Source organism: Bos mutus, chromosome 19 (genome assembly GCF_027580195.1).
Source record: "Bos mutus isolate GX-2022 chromosome 19, NWIPB_WYAK_1.1, whole genome shotgun sequence".
NCBI lineage: Eukaryota > Metazoa > Chordata > Mammalia > Artiodactyla > Bovidae > Bos > Bos mutus.
Genome location: NC_091635.1, coordinates 53,322,519 through 53,340,808, shown reverse-complemented (window position 1 = coordinate 53,340,808; position 18,290 = coordinate 53,322,519). Strand labels below are relative to the sequence as shown.

At 40.0% G+C, this 18,290-nt stretch overlaps 1 protein-coding gene across 1 annotated transcript; it reads right to left on the bottom strand.

Annotated features, from left to right (window-relative positions):
- Window positions 1-14,202: 14,202 nt before the first annotated feature.
- On the bottom strand, window positions 14,203-17,966 carry SRSF1 (serine and arginine rich splicing factor 1). The gene is made up of 4 exons (XM_005911403.2): window positions 17,653-17,966; window positions 17,055-17,239; window positions 16,520-16,692; window positions 14,203-16,317 (listed from the first exon to the last, which is right to left on the bottom strand). The coding sequence occupies exons 1-4, from the start codon at window positions 17,844-17,846 to the stop codon at window positions 16,123-16,125; spliced, it is 747 nt and encodes a 248-aa protein (XP_005911465.1). The 5' UTR covers window positions 17,847-17,966; the 3' UTR covers window positions 14,203-16,122.
- Between the last annotated feature and the right edge of the window lie 324 nt (window positions 17,967-18,290).

The window sequence follows — 18,290 nt, the reverse complement described above, 5'->3', positions numbered from 1 at the left end:
GTGGCCCTTTATGTCTGCTAAAAAATGTCCATTAGTCTCTTTTGCAAAGAGAAATAAAATGGTTCAGGAAGCCTAAGCTTATATATACATATAAGATAAGGAAAGAACCAAGATGTAAACCTAAGAAATTAACTAGGTAAACTAAAACCTTTTGGCTCTGACCTGAGACACTGCACATTCTTTGGTTTTCATTCAGTGAATGCAGGTCTCTGCTTCTTTCCTGTCTTAACACACTGACTTCAAGGTCTCTGTACTACATCTCTCCTCAGTGTTTCTCCTCCCCTGTACAGCCTCTCCTACTTTGCTGCCTTTCAAACTGCTGAAAATGAAGCTTCAGGATTCTAAGACTAGCACTGGATGAAGACCATTTTTCTAATGACAGTGTTGCTGCACTCTCTTGAACTTCTTTCCCCAGAATCTAGAAAACCCTTTTTAGTAATCCTTCTCAAAAACCTCTGGAGAGGGGGTTCCCCACTACCACAAAGTAGATGTCAAGTGAAAACCGTCTAGTTCTCATTATGGAAGAGCGGGATTCAGAAGTTTCACTTTTCTTGAGGTAAATGGCTCATTTTTCTACCCATGAGATGAAACCAGAATTCCCAATTGCTCCGATTTTTCTTTCCCCTTAAAAAGAAAAATGAACAATCTTTTAAATTCAGATGAAATGTTAAATCTTGGGCTATATTCCAAAGAAACTATCCAAAAGTTTGGAGCAGTACTCAAAAATCAGCTCCAACTGTTTTGAAGAATATAATGAAATTAGGAAGATCAGATTCCATCCTTAGGACAGACAGAATCTTTAACTACAAACAAAATGAACCCCTCTCCTCAAGCCTGCTTCCACAGACCATACTGGGGCCCAATCAAAACATAGCAATGTCTAAAGATAATAAATTCATCTTGATTATTGTAAACAACTTTCAGTGAGTGCATCAGCGGTGTTACCTCCAGATATGATGATTAACTGAAATGCCTGGTGTCTAAGACAAAAGAAAAAAGAAAAGTACATGTGCCTATGCTATGCTATGCCAAGTCACTTCAGTCGTGCCCGACTCTGTGTGACCCCATAGACGGCAGCCCACCAGGCTCCCCCGTCCCTGGGATTCTCCAGGCAAGAACACTGGAGTGGGTTGCCATTTCCTTCTCCAGTGCATGAAAGTGAAAAGTGAAAGTGAAGTCGCTCAGTCGTGTCCCACTCCTAGCGACCCCATGGACTGCAGCCTACCAGGCTCCTCCGTCCATGGGATTTTCCAGGCAAGAGTACTGGAGTGGGGTGCCATTGCCTTCTCCACATATGCCTACATCCACCCAAATAAAATTCAGGTTTTTATTTCCCACCCTGTTCAGGTTCTTTCCCACCTTCTCTGCCCCAATGTGTATAACGTGTAACTTAATCTTTCAGGGCCTCAATTTCCTCATCTGGAAAATGACAACGAAGTAAATACCTACCTCACAGATAGGATTGTGGATAAAAGAGAAATGTAGACTGAAGGAGAAATGTGTATAAAAAGCTTAGAACATTCCCTGGAATATAACAGGTGCTAAGAAGGTATTTTTATTGGTGCTATTGAATGGTTCTAGATGAAGTCTGGGGCTGGGAATTCTGCATTAGAGCCCTGAGCCAGTTCTTACTTTCTCTCAGAGTAACAAGTTTTCCCCGGCGCCCCACCCACCCCTCCCTCAAAGAGCCCTAAGGTAAAGAGTCAAAAGGCTAATGACACATGACAAAGGAAGAGACCTATTAAGATTAGCATTTCCAAAGACAACTTTTAGCAAACATTAGAAAGTTAACACGAATCAAATCCAAAACTTTTCATAGAGACCATCTACTTAGGAGCAGCTTCAAATTGGCAGTTAAGAACTAATGCTTCATGTAAGAAAGCTGGAGCTAACAGATCTACTAGTAAAAATCAAGACTGCAATATTTACCAAAAATATCAGCTAGAGAAATGATACCTTTAACAGCCTCAATGCAACTGAAGAGAAAGGACACACACCAGACCAAACCAAAGGTAACAACCACCCCACCAACACCTCCCATCTCCACCCTGCACACCCCCCACCCCCCACACACACAAACAAAAACAACCAAGCTTCTCTGAGAAGAAAGCAGAAGTTAATCTGCCCTTCCCACCTCCCCACACTAAGGGCTTTAAGCCAACTGCCTGTGGCCCATGTGGTCAGAGTTGGGTTTGTGTTTCAATTCCACCACCTAAAGTGTCATCACTAGTTATTTCTGTCTTAACTGGTAAGGTGAGGAAGGGGAAACAACAAAGACTTTTCTTCCCCCTAAATACCTATTTAAATCCCTTAACAGCTGGAACATAGTCACGGAGAACAAAGGGACAGGGAACAAAGCTACCCATTTCCCTAGGAAGACCTACTGGTAGTTGAGGGTCCTAACATACTCATTTGTTTCTAAGAGCCATATGCCCCAGATACCCAAAACCTATCCAAAGCCATGGTAACACATTTATCACCTTTACTCTTTCTGAAAGAAGAGGCTACAAACCATGCTTAACCCGTCAGTTCCACCCATAAAACATCTGAGTAGAGATACCTTCCATTTTACAACTCCTGAATGGCTGACAGAGGACATACAACAGATAGCAAGCAAAACAGCATAGACACAAGAAGGAAAGAAACTAAGACAGGTCAAAAATACACCAAGTAAGAAATTTAATACAACTGGAAAACATACTCTCAGTCACCAGCATTTCTCCTTTAGACACCTGTTCCTCCCTGCCCTCAGATGCCCCAAGCCCAGGGTGATGGCTGAGCTTGAAAAAAGTTGACAGATCACACAAACTTTGTGGGCCTGAACCAAACTAGAAAGCTTAGTTCAGTGACATCATGCTAATAGTCAAAAACATAAATCCTTACATAAGCAGGCATGCTGGTACAAAGGAAAAGCTCTTTCCAGTGGTATAGCCTCCACCCCAAATATATTCCACGGCTTAAAACGGGGATATAATGACACTACACACATTGAGTTAGCAGTCATTTATCTCCATTACCGAAAAAATGATCCATTTGCAAAAAAATAAAAAATTAAAAAATGGTGCTTGTTAATGCCTGTCCAGATGCTCTTGTGAACACTGGGGCAGAGCAAGAACATACTGAGTAAACGTTCTTTACCCAAATTCCAATAGAAACATCTCAATTTCGTCTTCATCTCAGACTCCATAGTTCAGAATTCAAATAGGATCCTGTTTCTGTTAGTCTTCAAAGAGTTACCATGTTAATACATTGCAGATCTTATATTATGACTCCCTCTTTCTGAATTGGTGCTCCTTCCTCTTCCTTTCATTGGCCTAGATTAAAAAAAAGTCTCATTGGGTCAATTTGATCTTCAGCTGAGGATCCCTCTATTCTTCACAGTGAAAGAAACAGGAAATAATGACGCAGGTTTTGAGGAACCTATTCAGTATGTTCCCTCAGTGAGGGACATGAGCAGTGGTGACCTAAGACACTGAGGTGGCATCACAAAACTTAGACTAAGCTTTAGGTAGGTTGCTCCACTCTAGACAGCAATACCGAGATGGCAACACAAGGCCAGAACAGCGTTAAGATCTGGCACGAGCTCTAGATTTGCTTCTTTAAGGATGTTTCTTGACTCTGAGAAGTCTCTGAACTATTACAGAAGCTGCCTAAAGTTCTACAGTCAGTCATCTGGCCCAGTATATAAGCAGGTGCAGGGAACCTGGCAAGCTGGTCTTTAAACTATGGCATCACTGACGTGAGTCTGAGTGAACTCCAGGAGTTGGTAATGGACAGGGAGGCCTGGTGTGCTGCGATTCATGGGGTCGCAAAGTCGGACACGACTGAGCTGAACTGAAACAACAGTTGTAGTCAGCATTTAATCCTTAAGTTGTGTACTAAAACATAAAGCTTACCTGCTATCCACTAATACTATGTGAAGCATTTCACCCTTGATTGCCTGAACTGTGGCAGCAAGCTCTTTGCTAGACCTAAAGAGGACAATTCCTAGAGAGCAGGATAGATTCTGACTTGGTGAATAATTTACTATGATACACAGGGAAAATGGATCAGATTCAGAGAATCTAGATGTTTCCTCTGAAGTAATTTTAGTCTCCAAAACAAAGCACACAAGGCTCTACTCAACTAGTTGACAGAAGTTAATTAGCCTTTTACCCCTAGGCCTGACCCTGTCCTCTGCAAGCTGTTTTACTGACCTTACATTAAGTCCCTCCACAACTTCCTAGCTCCCAGCTGTTTCCTCTTATTTTTCCAGCTTCCTCACTCCTCACCCACCCCACAATCTCTCATTTCACTTTCTCTCCCCCTTCCTCCCCTTTTATTCAGCAGTGAATGCTGACAGCAGATGGCAAGTACTCAATTCAAGCCAGTGAAAATGCGTCCAAAGCATCAGGTAAAAGGCAGTCCCAGAAATAAGAATCCTGGGGGTTGCAATACACACACTCTCTACCTGTCACTGATTTATTCTTTAGATGGGAAAGGAATATGTTTATTCTTCACATATGAAGGAATTATCCTCAGACGAATTAAAACTAAATTAGATAACTAGTTTTGCTTAGTTATGCTTCTCAGGGACAAGAGGATTTTTTTGTTTGCATTAGAATTGGTAAGTTTTATTCCTAACTTGTCCAGGACCTACACAGTACATTTAGCAAAACTCATGAAGCCTTAGGAAGTCCCCACGTATGTTCTATACGCAAATTCATTTAGCTAAAGATCAATTACTCTGATCACTTAAGCAAAGCATATGGAAGGTTCAAGTTCATACAATCTGTGATTAGCTTTCTCCCCACAGAAGAGCTGAAAAAACTGAAAGGAAACCTCGACTACTAGAGGGAGGTTTGGGATTTGTTCCACAGTGATCTTAAAACCACAGGAATTTGGGGATGGAAATGTACCTGAGAAAACAGGAAAGGGAGAGGGAAAAGGCACCCAAGGCCACAGCTTCAATCAGAAAAGTTTAAGTCTCCCCCATGGTTCTAAGAACTCTGGTAAACGCCTAGTCCTAGAGATACTGCATGGATGCTATCTAAAGATAATCAGCTCAGCTTCAGCCCAAAATTCAGGCCGTGCTATCTCCAACCTAGAATGATATATTCTAGGTTTTGAAAGGCTAGCCAAGACACCCTAGGTACTAACTTTTCAGTTCATAATGTATTGGACAAAACAAAGACCTCCTAATGTGGATTCTCTCCTTAGAAAAATGGCTCATGTGTAGAACTATGCCATAACTATCATGCTTTTTCAGTAAGCAAATATTTATGAAGCATCTATTTAAGGCCAGGAACTGTACTAGTCAGTCACTGGAATATGTTTAAGAATCTCCTCCAATAGAGAAATCAAAACTGGAAATAACTATAGACTAGTTAAATGTTTATACAAAATGATTATAAGAGCACTGGGAAGAAAACAAAATAGTAAAGGGGCTACTTGTCCTGCTAAATGAGACTTCACTTCATTGGTTCTCACATAACTGGCAGCTTTGACACTGGGCTGTCATCTAGGGTTGAATATCACAACTAATGCCTAATAGGCTGTACACTCAGGACCAAGTATAACGCAGACTGTTACCGCAAACTGAAAGTCATCACACATTGCTTTTAAAGTTGATAAAGCAATTCAATCTGGTTTTGTGTATCACATCTATTTTGTTAATATGAATTTAAGTGTACACTTAGCTAACAAAACAAGCGCATGTTTACATTTACCCATTCTCAGGATCTTTTTCGTGCTACTATCCTCTGAGACTGTAGCTTGGTAAAAGTAGCTAGCCAGGCTCTGGTCACTGATCTGTTTTCTGTGGGCCAGTGTGACCGGAAAGGGTCAAAAGAGGGCAAGGGCTTCTCTGATGTTGGCTGTGCACTGCACACTGGAAAGCCAGGGAGCTAAGTACCCCACTTTGTACTGTTGGGCTCTGGGCGATGGCCACTGTGACAAAATGAACACTTTGAAAACAGCCCCATCAACCTGGCTAAGAACATGGATCAAAGACAGCACCACGGGGCACCCTGGTGGCATCAGGTGGGTATTACAGATAGTGATCACTTGGATGGAAGACTTCTCTTTCCCCGCAACCTCTCCACTGGAAAAAGGCCGTTTTTAAAAAGCAATATAGTAATAAAATAAACAAGAACTTGTCACTAGAAGACATGGACTCAAGTTCTGTCACTTTAACATCTTCGAATTCATTTCCTCCAATTCCAAAATAAGGCTAGAAACATTGGAGAATTAAAAGGAATCAAAGCACTCCAAAAAAAAACCAGCTACTATTTCCACCAAGTATTTGTCCTGTGTCCTTGCATTTTCCCCTCTAACTTTTCCATTAAGAAGGTAGAAAATGGCACAAACTCTTGAAAAGTCACTACTTTGGAAGTAAGCCCAATCTGACTGGAGGACCACACTACATATAAGATCTAAGCTATGCAGTTCACCTGCTGAGGACTTCATGACCGTATTTATACATAAACAGTAAGGTGAGTGTTGTGCACCAAGCACCTTAGAAAAAGTGTCAGAAAGTTGTTAATACAGATTTTGGTCTCTAGGAGTTTACCATGTAGCTGGAGGAAATAAAAACATACTTGAAATCAGACAACAGTTTAAGGGCAACATGCAGGTGTACACATTACGTGACACTATGTATGCTGAAGAAAAGCAAAGCACAAATACAATGCAACTAGTGCAAGAATGCTTTAGTCTTTAGCAGATCATGAAGGGAAGAATTCTCAAAGTAATGTGAGTGCTTTTAAGATTTGTGAGTTTGCAGAGTCTGTGGCTTTGAGAACTGCTTATGCTAGTTGATCCTCTATCAGCTTAAGGATCAGGGTCAGGGTCCTGCAGTAATATTAAGATTCCCAAACCAGTAATATACTACCCAGTTTCTTCATTCTATATATAAATCTCTTTATGTGTAACTACTAATAAAAAAGAACCAAAATAATTCAATCCTAATGAGAAAACTGTAGAAACTCATTGAGACAGGATTACTAAACTCGTAACTAATTTAAGGCTTCTTCTGTAAGAATTATACTTAATAATGGAAAATCCAGGAGAAAGCAGGGAGATCTGGGTTTGGAAGATCCCTTGGAGAAGGGAAAGGTTACCCACTCCAGTATTCTGGCCTAGAGAATTCCATGGACTGTAGAGTCCATGGGGTCACAAAGAATCAGACACAACTGACTTTCACTTTGGGAGAAAGCAAGAGAGGGAACCCCTCTGCTCCTTTAGGAGACACCACCATCAATTCTAGAGGATCTGTACTGAAGTGTGGCACATCTTACAAAACAACTTTTTACTTTGCAAGACTGATTTTGGGGACAACATTTGTTTTTACAATTATACATGGCTTAAACTAGCATTTACATTAGTAGACCCTGGAACACAGGCTTGACTATGCAGGTGCACTTGTATGTTTGGTTGCATCTGCAGATGCATTGACTGCAGATACAGAAGGCTGACTGTAGTTAGTTTTACACTGTGTGGCAGGTCAGCACCTCGAACATGAATGGTCAACAGTAATTTGCATTTCCTATTTTCACAGCTGAGAAATTATTTGATGCAATGTTAGGATTACCACTTTCTCCAATAATCTACCCAGTTAACCAATAGTTTGTGGACTAGGTTTCTATACCACTTTGCTTTTAAGGAGTACTAAAGTTCTTTCTCTTTGTCAATCAACATTTATTAAACTGTGCCAACTGGAGGTAGGCAACAAATCCAAATAGCGTCTTGAAGAATTCCATCTAGCAAGTAAACATTTGGCTCACTGGGAAATGCCAATACAACAAAAATTCTACTGGGTAGAAAAAATTAACATAGAAATTTCAACAGTAATAAAATTGTGAGACTAAATGCATCACAGGGAGAGAGCTATTTTATGGGTTTTGAAGCTTGCTTTTTATAGTTTCAGAAATTAAATCTAACTTGACAGTGATAAGGACTTGAAGCAGCAGAGTGACTGCTAATTAGGGCAGAAAAGTTTGAAAACATATATATATATAAGTAAAAACAATAATCATCAGTAAAAGATATTTACCAGGTCAACCAGAGCAGGGAAAATGTGATTGAAAATGGTGATAAATTGTAGACTACATTCCACTGTTTCATACTAGATGAGCAAGTTTTATAAGATGAGACTTGATGGCCAGGATGGAGGTGGCCAGTTAACTGGTTTTTCATTTCTTTAGTAATGATTTTGGGTGTACGGACAAAGATGTCAGCATGGCAAATGAAGTTGGGAGACAAATTCAAATAGCATTTTGAAGTACTCTATCTGGGAAGTAAACAAAACCTTATTCTTGTTCAAGTGACAGACACAAATGCACCGTGGCTAAAAACTGGTTATATTAAGACACAGAACTTGACTTTCACCACGCTACATGTTTACTATGTAGTGTCAGAGAACAAAGGAATCACTTTTTGTAGTGAGCTTGTTAACCAACAAGCACACTTACTGTCGTGTACACTTTAGTGTACTGTTAACCAACGTTTCACATCTTTAAGTTGTGCATGTGCATGCTCAGTTGCTTCAGTCACGTCCAACCCTTTGTGACCCCATGGACTGCAGCCCGCCAGGCTCCTCAGTCCATGGGATTCTCCAGGAAAGAGTACTGGAGTGGGTTGCCATGCCCTCCTCCAGAGGATCTTCCTGACTCAGATTGAACCTGCATCTCCTGCATTACAGGTGGATTCTTTACTGCTGAGCCACCGGGGAAGCCCCTTAACATTGTGGATGTCACTTACTTTGTAATTCAATTTAAGAAGCAAAATTCTCCAAAAATTGTTAGAAATATCAGGAGATAAAAAGATGGAAAATGTCTTAATGTTACTTAGCTTCTTCTGTAAGTATCAACTGGAGGACTGATTTCCAACTTGCAAATAGAAGAACCTGAGTCTATTTACTGGTTACTTACTCAAGACACTCAGAAAGGGAAGTAAAATAATTCAAATTTCTATGTTTCTCTTTCTAGGCAACTGAATTGAGTAATTATCTTTCGAGTGTCTAAGCAGTGCACAGCATTGTGCTATGTACCTGGGAAGAAAGGGGAAAACAGGTTATGACCTGTTAGAAAAGAGACAACAAACAACTCACTGACTAAAGGCACGCTGGCTAGTTTTAAGATACGGTAGAAAAGTGCTATGCAGAATAGTGAGGAAGGAGGAGTAGTGCTTTTTCAGTGACTATCAGGTGACGGACTGTCTTGGTTCCTTAGAAAATAAACTCACGAATCCGGATGAGGCAGATAAATGGATAGAACATGACATATGCCATAAGAGAGATACACAAAGTCTGTGCCAACACAGTATGGTGGGTGTTGTTTTCAGAGAGATGACTTTTGATACTGGGACGAGGTTATCAACAGCTTTAGATTCAGCCCAAGATTCCAAGTCCTAGTTAAAGGCTGTAGGTTATGTTTTGTCAACTGATGTAGTAGTCCATTCATAAGGATTAAACCTTAATAAACACAACTTGAAAGCTTATCTCAAACTTACAAAGGCTCTCCTAATACCCAGCACTTCAGGGTACAATTCTGTCATGCCATCTGGAACTTAAAACCACCTTCAAGTTTAGCCTTTTTCTTTCACAAAGGGAATTCCAAATTTTCAGTTGAGCAATTTAGGATTTAGTCTCTTCCCAAGTTAAATTAAGATATCAGAGCTAACATTTTTTGAAATGAAGGATAATTTAGTGCACTTTCAGTACTCAATCCAATTTGCAGCAAGGCTATCTCACTAGTTAGCAACTACCTTTGGTAGCCTAAACTTGCTACATAAAATGTGAGATTGGCAGGCAAGGTAATCTCTGTGTAAATGTGATTCTCTTCTAGAATACATTTATCCTTTTAGTGTCTTATTCTTCAAAGCAGTTTCTAACATTTGTGTCTGAAGCCAAGTGCTCCCATATTGACTAAATGGTATCACAAGTGGGCCTAAAAACTTATTTTTAGAGACAAAAAAGCTTGTGTCCTTTACATTTTTGTAATGTAAAGTTGAAGGGAGATGGGAATGACAAATGCTGAAGTGTTAGTTCCTAAAAGTCTGTACTGACATTTTGATCACAGCATACTCTGCCTGTTCTGCAGAACAGAAAACTTCTAAGTAGCCAACCTGATGAACAGACAGGGTTGTAAGACACTAACAATCACTCAAAGTCTCAGTAATGTCAAGAAATAAGACTTATCACTCCAGAAAGTGTTTCACACCATATAAACAAAGGTTTCTCAAAGGATACTCATTTTGTATATCACATGACCAATTTCATGGCTAGAGGGGGGAGGAGGGGGAATGGGTGGCACTCCTGTACCTGATTCCTACACTTCTGGCCTTACTATTACATACTTGGAGATGTACCAGGCAGGTAGAAAAACAAGCAGCTTCACATCTTCAGCATTTTGTCCTAAGTCCCAGAAGCTAGACAGTTTTGTGATTTATACAAGCTTGAAAGTGAAGTCGCTCAGTCGTGTCTGACTCTTTGCGACCCGGTGGATGGGATTCTCCAGGTAAGAATACTGGAGTGGGTTGCCATTTCCTCCAGGGGATCTTCCCTATCCAGGGACTGAACCCAGGTCTCCCACATTGCAGGCAGATGCTTTAACCTCTGAGCCACCAGGGAAGCCCTTATACAAGCTTGGTACTCATTAAGTATTATTCAAAACCTAAAGGAAAAGGCAAAGGATTTTGACCAACAGATGGAGAGGCAAAGGTAGAGTTACAGGAAAAAAAACTTAAGACCAAAAAAATTCTAACTTTGGAGCTGATCGAGGATTAAGTTTCCACCTTGCTGTTACCATTCTTTGCCCTAGGGTATTTCCTGGTTAATTTTGCATCATAGCACCCTCTAGTGGCTATGTGATTTTTTCCTAACATTTACTCAAATATGGGGAGTGGAATAGACCCTGGTAAACAAAATAACATCCCTCCAGACAACTCATTAGACATCTGGCATACCTTTAAAATTGTCTGCTCAAAGTATATTCGGTGAGTAGGAGTAAAGCATTCTATAGCTCTTAGTAACTACTATCTTTACACTGATAATTCTATCAGCAATTATAAAAAGTTAAAACATTTTAAGCTTTTTAAGAAATGAAGATGAAACACCCAGGATCTACTCAACTGTCTCTTCTGTTTTGCATACCTACATAAATGGCAATCGCCTTATGTTTTCTCTCTTGCCAGTGAGTCACCTATTTCAAAATGTTTGAGATTTTCTTCTAAGAAGCACCAAGAACTTTTGTATAAGAAAAAGATCTTTCTCTCCTTTCATCCCTACAAATCACATTAAAATGTTGTCAGGTATAGCCTTCAAAGTTAGAAGAAGCACCCCCCACCCCAATCTCAAGTATAATTACATGGATAAGCTCAAGTATACTGTAAGTTCTCGAATCTACATTTTAAGCAAAAGTTTTTGCCAGGATTACTATTTATTCAACAATCAGGAGACAAAATGAACACCTTTCCTTATAATCTCCCTTTACTTCATGCCAATCCCACCCTTTCCTATAGGATCAGATTCTTATTAAAAAAAAGTAGGTACTGGGAAAAATTACCCCCAAATAGAGTATTCCACTGTATACAATGGAATGGTAGAGTACTTATTTCCTTCAATGGAGAAAATTACAAGTCCACTATAGCAACAGAATATAAAAAAATGTGTCATACCTTTTCTGGTGGCTGCTTCAGCCTAAAGAGATGTGGGACTAACAGCTTAATAAAGAAATCAGAGTAACTGGGTTTGTTTTCACTCACACGCCCAAACTACACAGAAGCCTTCGCTCCGTGTATTCTGTAACAGTTCTACAACCCTTTATCCAAACTCTCTGGGGCAGATGTATTTGAAATTCAGAGCGTTTTGCATTTTATACAGGTTTCATATATAGACCCTTTACCACATTAACACTCAGCACAACCTGTGGCAACTGACATTAGTATTTCTTGGTCACACCAAGTACAAAACAAATGCACTGATTTTGGTCATATTTGACATTCAATTTGCTTAACATCAAAATATTCTGGAGTTCTGGGATAAAAGATTGTGAACCTGTTTTCTGTCTTTGCATTCTTCATACCGTGATAGAAATAGGTTAAACCAAAGAATGGTTATAAGAGAACTTCAGTCTAATAGTTTTTCTTTTTAATACTATTTTTATGGTAAATACAGACATGTAACTTGTGATTTCATTACAACGTCATGTACAAAGTAAGCAAAAAAGCACACAAATAATTCTTCACAGAAACTTGAAAAAAAAAAAAGGCCCTTAACAAGCAAGATATATTTCAAAGACAAAACTGATAAAGTTAAAATCTAGAATTATATTCAAGTTAAAGCACTACAGTGAGTAGATACATTAACATTCCAAACTATAAAACTTATAGGGGAAAAAAACATTTTAAATGAAGGAAATCTGTTCACATTCCAAACAGCATTTTAAAAAAATTACTAAATTTTAAAAATAAAATTCAGATCCCAAACAATTAGGAATCAGAAAATGGGTTTCTTACCTTCTGTTTCCAGGATGTAGGCTGAACAGCAAGGTGGGTTACTCAATCTGATGTTATGAGAAATAATTCTTAGAGACTTAAACTTCTCCTTGATTAGAAAATAAATTATAAGCTCCCTACAACATCTAAGGGGACATAAATACGAAGAAAAGAGCAAAATCCAAGACTGCTTTTTTAATCCCAGAAGTATGACTTTCTTCTAAGAGTTGCTAATATAGGTGGAGATTTAAAGTCCATTTCCTAAGACTCTTACATTTAGCTGTCTAGTCTACTCTTACTGAACTGGAAAACCTGGCCCGTCTTTCATACACAGGTTAAATCCTCTCTAATCTTAAACAGCCTACATACCAGGGAAGTAGTATTCTCCATCTCACTTCAATCTGGTTGGGACTACTAAAACTCCTAAAGTAGAGCTCATCTTTCAACTTAGCTTAAATGCACTCAACTTTTGAGTGAGGGCAATTTTCATCTTGGTCCTGTTTACAAAATAATGAAAACAAATGAACTCAGGGCCTGCTAAAGTCTAGCTCTTTACAAAATCATTTACTCTTTTAATGTCTTACAAAAAAACTTGAACTTTTTGGCCAACTCAGATGAAACAACCTAGTTTTACATATTGTCTACTCTTGAACACTGTATTTTGAATTCCTACATTAAAACTAGTTACTCCCTTAATGGATCTATACAAAGTGCTCTAAAAAATGGAATCCTAATCTTGACTTTACTATCCCTTCTCTTCCTCCAGACATTCCACAAGGTTCATTTAAATGTATTAGCTGGGTGACCTTATGCAAATCTTTAGGTTGTCTCCACTACCAAGATTTCTAGTGTCTCCTAGGTTTTAAATCACATCACCTGAATAGCAGTCTTAAATTCTGCTTCCAATTATAATTAACACTCCAGGGAAATCTTATGATTTAGCTATCTTCTAGGTGCACAAAAAGTGGTCTGATGATTGTGACTAGCTATTAGGACATCAGAAGAAAAAAGATCAGGAATACTAAGTAAAAACTCCCTCCTTCCCCCAACTCTAAATGAAAATTTAGCACCAAGGGGCTCCCAAGTAAAGATACAAAAACTAGTAGGTGACAAGATGTCATCACTGCTTTGGTATGTTTTGGATAGTAACTTTATGGTTAAGAAGAGTTCCAAGGCAAAATTCTAAAGAATGCCCAGCTTTTTATTAGCAATGATTCACTCAAATAAACAGTTAAATCTTCCAGTGGGCTATTCACATTTCAAACAGTAAATGTAATTTATGTTAATTATAATCTGTGCTGAATTTTAATACTTACCAATTTTTGAGATGAATTATTTTCATTGAGAAACTCAAATGCTAATAATACCAACATTCGCTAGTCATTACCTGATTTTACACAAAACTCTATGCTAATTACCAAAAATAAGCAGTATCCATAAACTTAGTCATTTTTAACCAAAGCTTTGAAGCTTATCCTCCAGAAACTAAATCACCCTTCATTTACCACATTACATACACAACTATCTTATTCTCACTTTTTATCTTCCCCGAAGACTTTTACAATGAACAATAAGAGATAACTAATACCATTTATTAGCAAATTCCTTTCAAGAACCTTTAATTTACTAACACAAACACAAAAATCAGAATCTTATCAGTTTTAAGTATTAACTGAGACTAGTCACCCAGTAAAAAAATCTTACAAGAGGAAAAAGGACAACCATGCATAGTTTTTTAAAAAATGTTTATTTTTTTCAAAGAAAAACGGCAACAGCCAATTGGAAACCTACTTATTCTTCAACTCCAATTTTGTTTTCTTTAAATTTAGAAGTGACTTACTGATTTACTATTTTAAACAAACCCCCCCTTTCCCCTTTAAATGTTTACCATCTACTCGTGCTGAATCCTTCCAAGGAGATTGCTCCAGCGTATATCTCCAGGTCCTCGCTTTGCTCCTTTTACCAAAAATGCAAAACACAATTCCATCGTGCATCTTAAGGGCTCCAATCGTCAAAAATAGGAAAAAAAAAATCTTTGGAATAGCCAATTAAGTTGAATAAAAAAAAAAAAAAAATCCACACGTATGCGGTTTGGTTGGGGCAGGAATCCACTCCTATGTTCCTGGTAATCTGATCCCGCTCCATGAATCCTTGTAATTCATCCTCCCTATCCTATCCACATTATGATTTGAATCCAATGATCCAGCTCCAAGGATTGGGATCCAGTGAGCCCTCTCCAATCCAAACCTTTATAACCAGCAAAACCAAAAAAGAGGAGGCAAAATGTTAGATACTGTAATCAAAAAAGGTTTCTGGGGAATGATGAGTTATGTCTGTCATCAGTTTAACAGATGTACATCAATAACTATCAAATTCCCCAAAACAAGTTTCTGAATGGTGTTCTGATAAATTTTAGAAACTTAATCATCATAGAGACTAATTGGAAGAAGCATTTTATATTTACAGTTCAACTGATAATGCCAACACTTGTTACTGTACAGCGTATTACAGGTTTTGTGGTTGCAAAAAGTTAAGTAGTTGAAAAGTTTACTGGTACTGCTACCCCCCTAAGTCTAAACTAAATCTAACGCTCCCATTTGTAATTTAATTTGTAAATTAAAAGTATTTTAAACATGAGTCAATTACAAATACTAGTTTAAAGGGGAAGGTGAGACTTAAAATTATTCCCAACTAGATTATCTACACCAATATGCTGGAATTCTATATTTTGCTTTCATTTTGTCTTTAAAAAATGAAGTAGCAACGCTATATCAGTCACACAGAGGACATGCAGATTTAGCAGTATTGATATTATACTCTATCTGGTTGGAATTAAAGACACCCTGTACCCACATGTACACCAACAGCAGGTCACACATTAACAGTTGTAACTAAGCATTATGACAAATTAGCCAGTTCTTCCCACATTAGTCCCTATTAAAACAAAAAAGGGAAGGGAGCAAAATAGTTACAAAATGGGCAATGTAATTTTGCCACAATTGCCAAGGTTTAAAGAGCAAAGCAATTGTAGCTAAAGGTAACTGCATAAGATGCTTACAAGTGTTTTATGGTAGATGTATACATAATCAATTTAAACCCTTGCCTTTTAGTATAAGGTCAATACTGCCAATTTCATCTGTGACAATAGCACTTGGAGTCATACCATTGCCTCCATTATTGATCTGATCCTCCTCAATCCTCCTTTTGACAATCCTAAAATGATTGAAATGTGCTCCACAATCCTTAATCCAAAGCATTCTTAATCCATCTCTTCAGATATGTCTACAGAAAGACACATGAAAAGCAAGATAAACATAAGAACTTCCCCAGGTAAGATAACCACAAACACCCCCAACATCCCAGTTCACACAAACCAGAGCAGAATAGACATTTACACAATATCACAGTCTGAAGAGCATGGAGAGTTAACTAAATTTAAACAATCCTGGCTATGACATCACTTAAAATACAATTTATCGACATGAGGGGAATGTAGATGTTAGGAGCAAGGGGTATTACACAAGAATGCAATTCAACACTTTAGCCCATTCTGAACAAAACAGTTGGAATTAAAAAATGAAAAGATTGTACTGAATAAAGGAAAACTGTATACAACATGGGTTCTACAAAAAAGTGTCACCAATCATCTTATGTACGAGAGCGAGATCTGCTATGACGGGGAGAATAGCGTGGTGATCCTCTGCTTCTCCTTGGGGAATAACTTCGACTCCTGCTGTTGCTTCTGCTACGGCTTCTGCTACGACTACGGCTTCGAGATCGAGATCTTCCATAACTTGGACTTCTGGGCCCATCAACTTTAACCCGGATGTAGGCAGTTTCTCCCTATTGAATAGACAGAACTTTCGATTGAAAGATCTAAGCTTTCACCTGTCTTCAGGCATGCTGAATGAATACAACGTATTTAAACCAGAGGCACTTTACTGGGTTTACTTGGACACCCTTGCCCGAATCTTACCTTCAAATTCCACAGTTAAGACCACTGTATCCAATTCTGGCCAATAAAAAGAATAAGTGTATAACCTACCTCATGAGATCTAAACTTAGTGTTATCCAGTTTTCGAACTGCATAGGTCATATCTTCTTTCCGTACAAACTCCACGACACCAGTGCCATCTCGGTAAACATCAGCATAACATACATCACCTGCTTCACGCATGTGATCCTTTAAATCCTGCCAGCTTCCACTTGGAGGCAGTCCTGAAAAAGATTTTTTTCAACAATTATTCTAGTATTTCACATAAAAGTTAAAATTTACATTAGAACCAAGACTACTTTAAAATTAATGATTAGTTTTAACATCCTAGGTTAAAGATTCAAAATTCTAGAATTAAAAGCCGCAAATTATTTGGAAAGTAACTTTCTTCATATTCTAGGCATTGCAATCTAATTCGCCAAATCTCAAATACAGTAATTCCTGGTTACTGAATTCATCCATGCGACTAAAATAATTTAAGACCTAGCATGAAAACTAGCATTTGTCAAACTGGTCATGCAAGGAAAGTTTAAAGTGTGGTATCTGTCCAAAAGTGACATCAACCCGCACGGAACGGTCAACTCACCAGAGACAACCACTCTGTTTTCAGAACGCCTGGATGGGGGGCCATAGCGGCCCCGGGGAGCCCCGCCACCTCCACCCCCGCCGCCGCCTCGGCCTGTACCACGGCCGCTTCGAGGAAACTCCACCCGCAGACGATATCCATCGTAATCATAGCCGTCGCGACCGTACACCGCGTCTTCCGCATCCCTGCGTGATTACAGAAAGCCGAAGGGTAAGAAAAAGGACCGGGAGGGGTGGCTAACTCCGTCGGGGAGCTCACAGAGCCCCGCACATGCGCACCGGGGGTGGAAGAGCCCACATGCGCTGCATAATAGCAACGGCCCCTCCCCCACCCAGAAGTACACCAGGCTCCCGACCACTACAGCAGCCCTCAGCGCCTCAGTTTCCCGCTCCGAGCCCGCGAGCCGGCTCTGGAGACGCCCGGGGGACCCAGTCACCAGAGAAGCCTCACCGCCTCGGCTCCTCGCTTCACTCGTGCACGGGCGATTCGTCTTGCTCCCAACCTCAGAGCCCACGTCCCCATTCTCTCTAAGGCCTTGGAGCATTCCCCAACTACTCCAACCTATATCCTCAAGGCCGCAAGTCCCTGGCCGCCTCACCGCGGGTCCTCGAACTCAACGAAGGCGAAGGGCGGTCCTCCGCGGCGATTCTTCAGGTCGATGTCGCGGATAGCACCGTATTTGTAGAACACGTCCTCAATGTCCTTGGTTCGGATGTCTGGAGGTAAGTTCCCTACGTAGATGCGGCAGTCGTTGTTCCCTGCCGGGCCACGAATCACACCACCTCCCGACATGGCGGCGACGAAAAGCGCGGACTCGAGAACAGGCCTTCCCACCAAGCCTAGCGAACGGCAGAGCGAGCCCGCCGCGACACCACGTCTCCCGCGGCCCCTCCAAAATGGCGCCTTTATCAGCTCGGCGCACGGATATGGGGGGGAGGGAGGAAGAGAAGCGGGAGGAAGCAGCTATTCGATCTCACTGCGCACGCGCAAGAGCGTAACGGGTGTGCTGCGAAAGGGACGCTGGCACACGCGCGACGTCACCCTCCGCGCGAAGGGAAAAAAGTTCCCGCGTTCCCGTTGTGCCGAGAGCTTTGCAAAGGGACTGACCAGCCGTGTGGTAAAGATTTAGGGCAGAGCACTTGTAAAAGAGGGTTATTAATCTTGTCGAGTCCTAAAGAATAATCAATTTTCCCAGGAATAAGTCTCTTAAAGCAAAGGCGCTTTGGAAGGATTTTA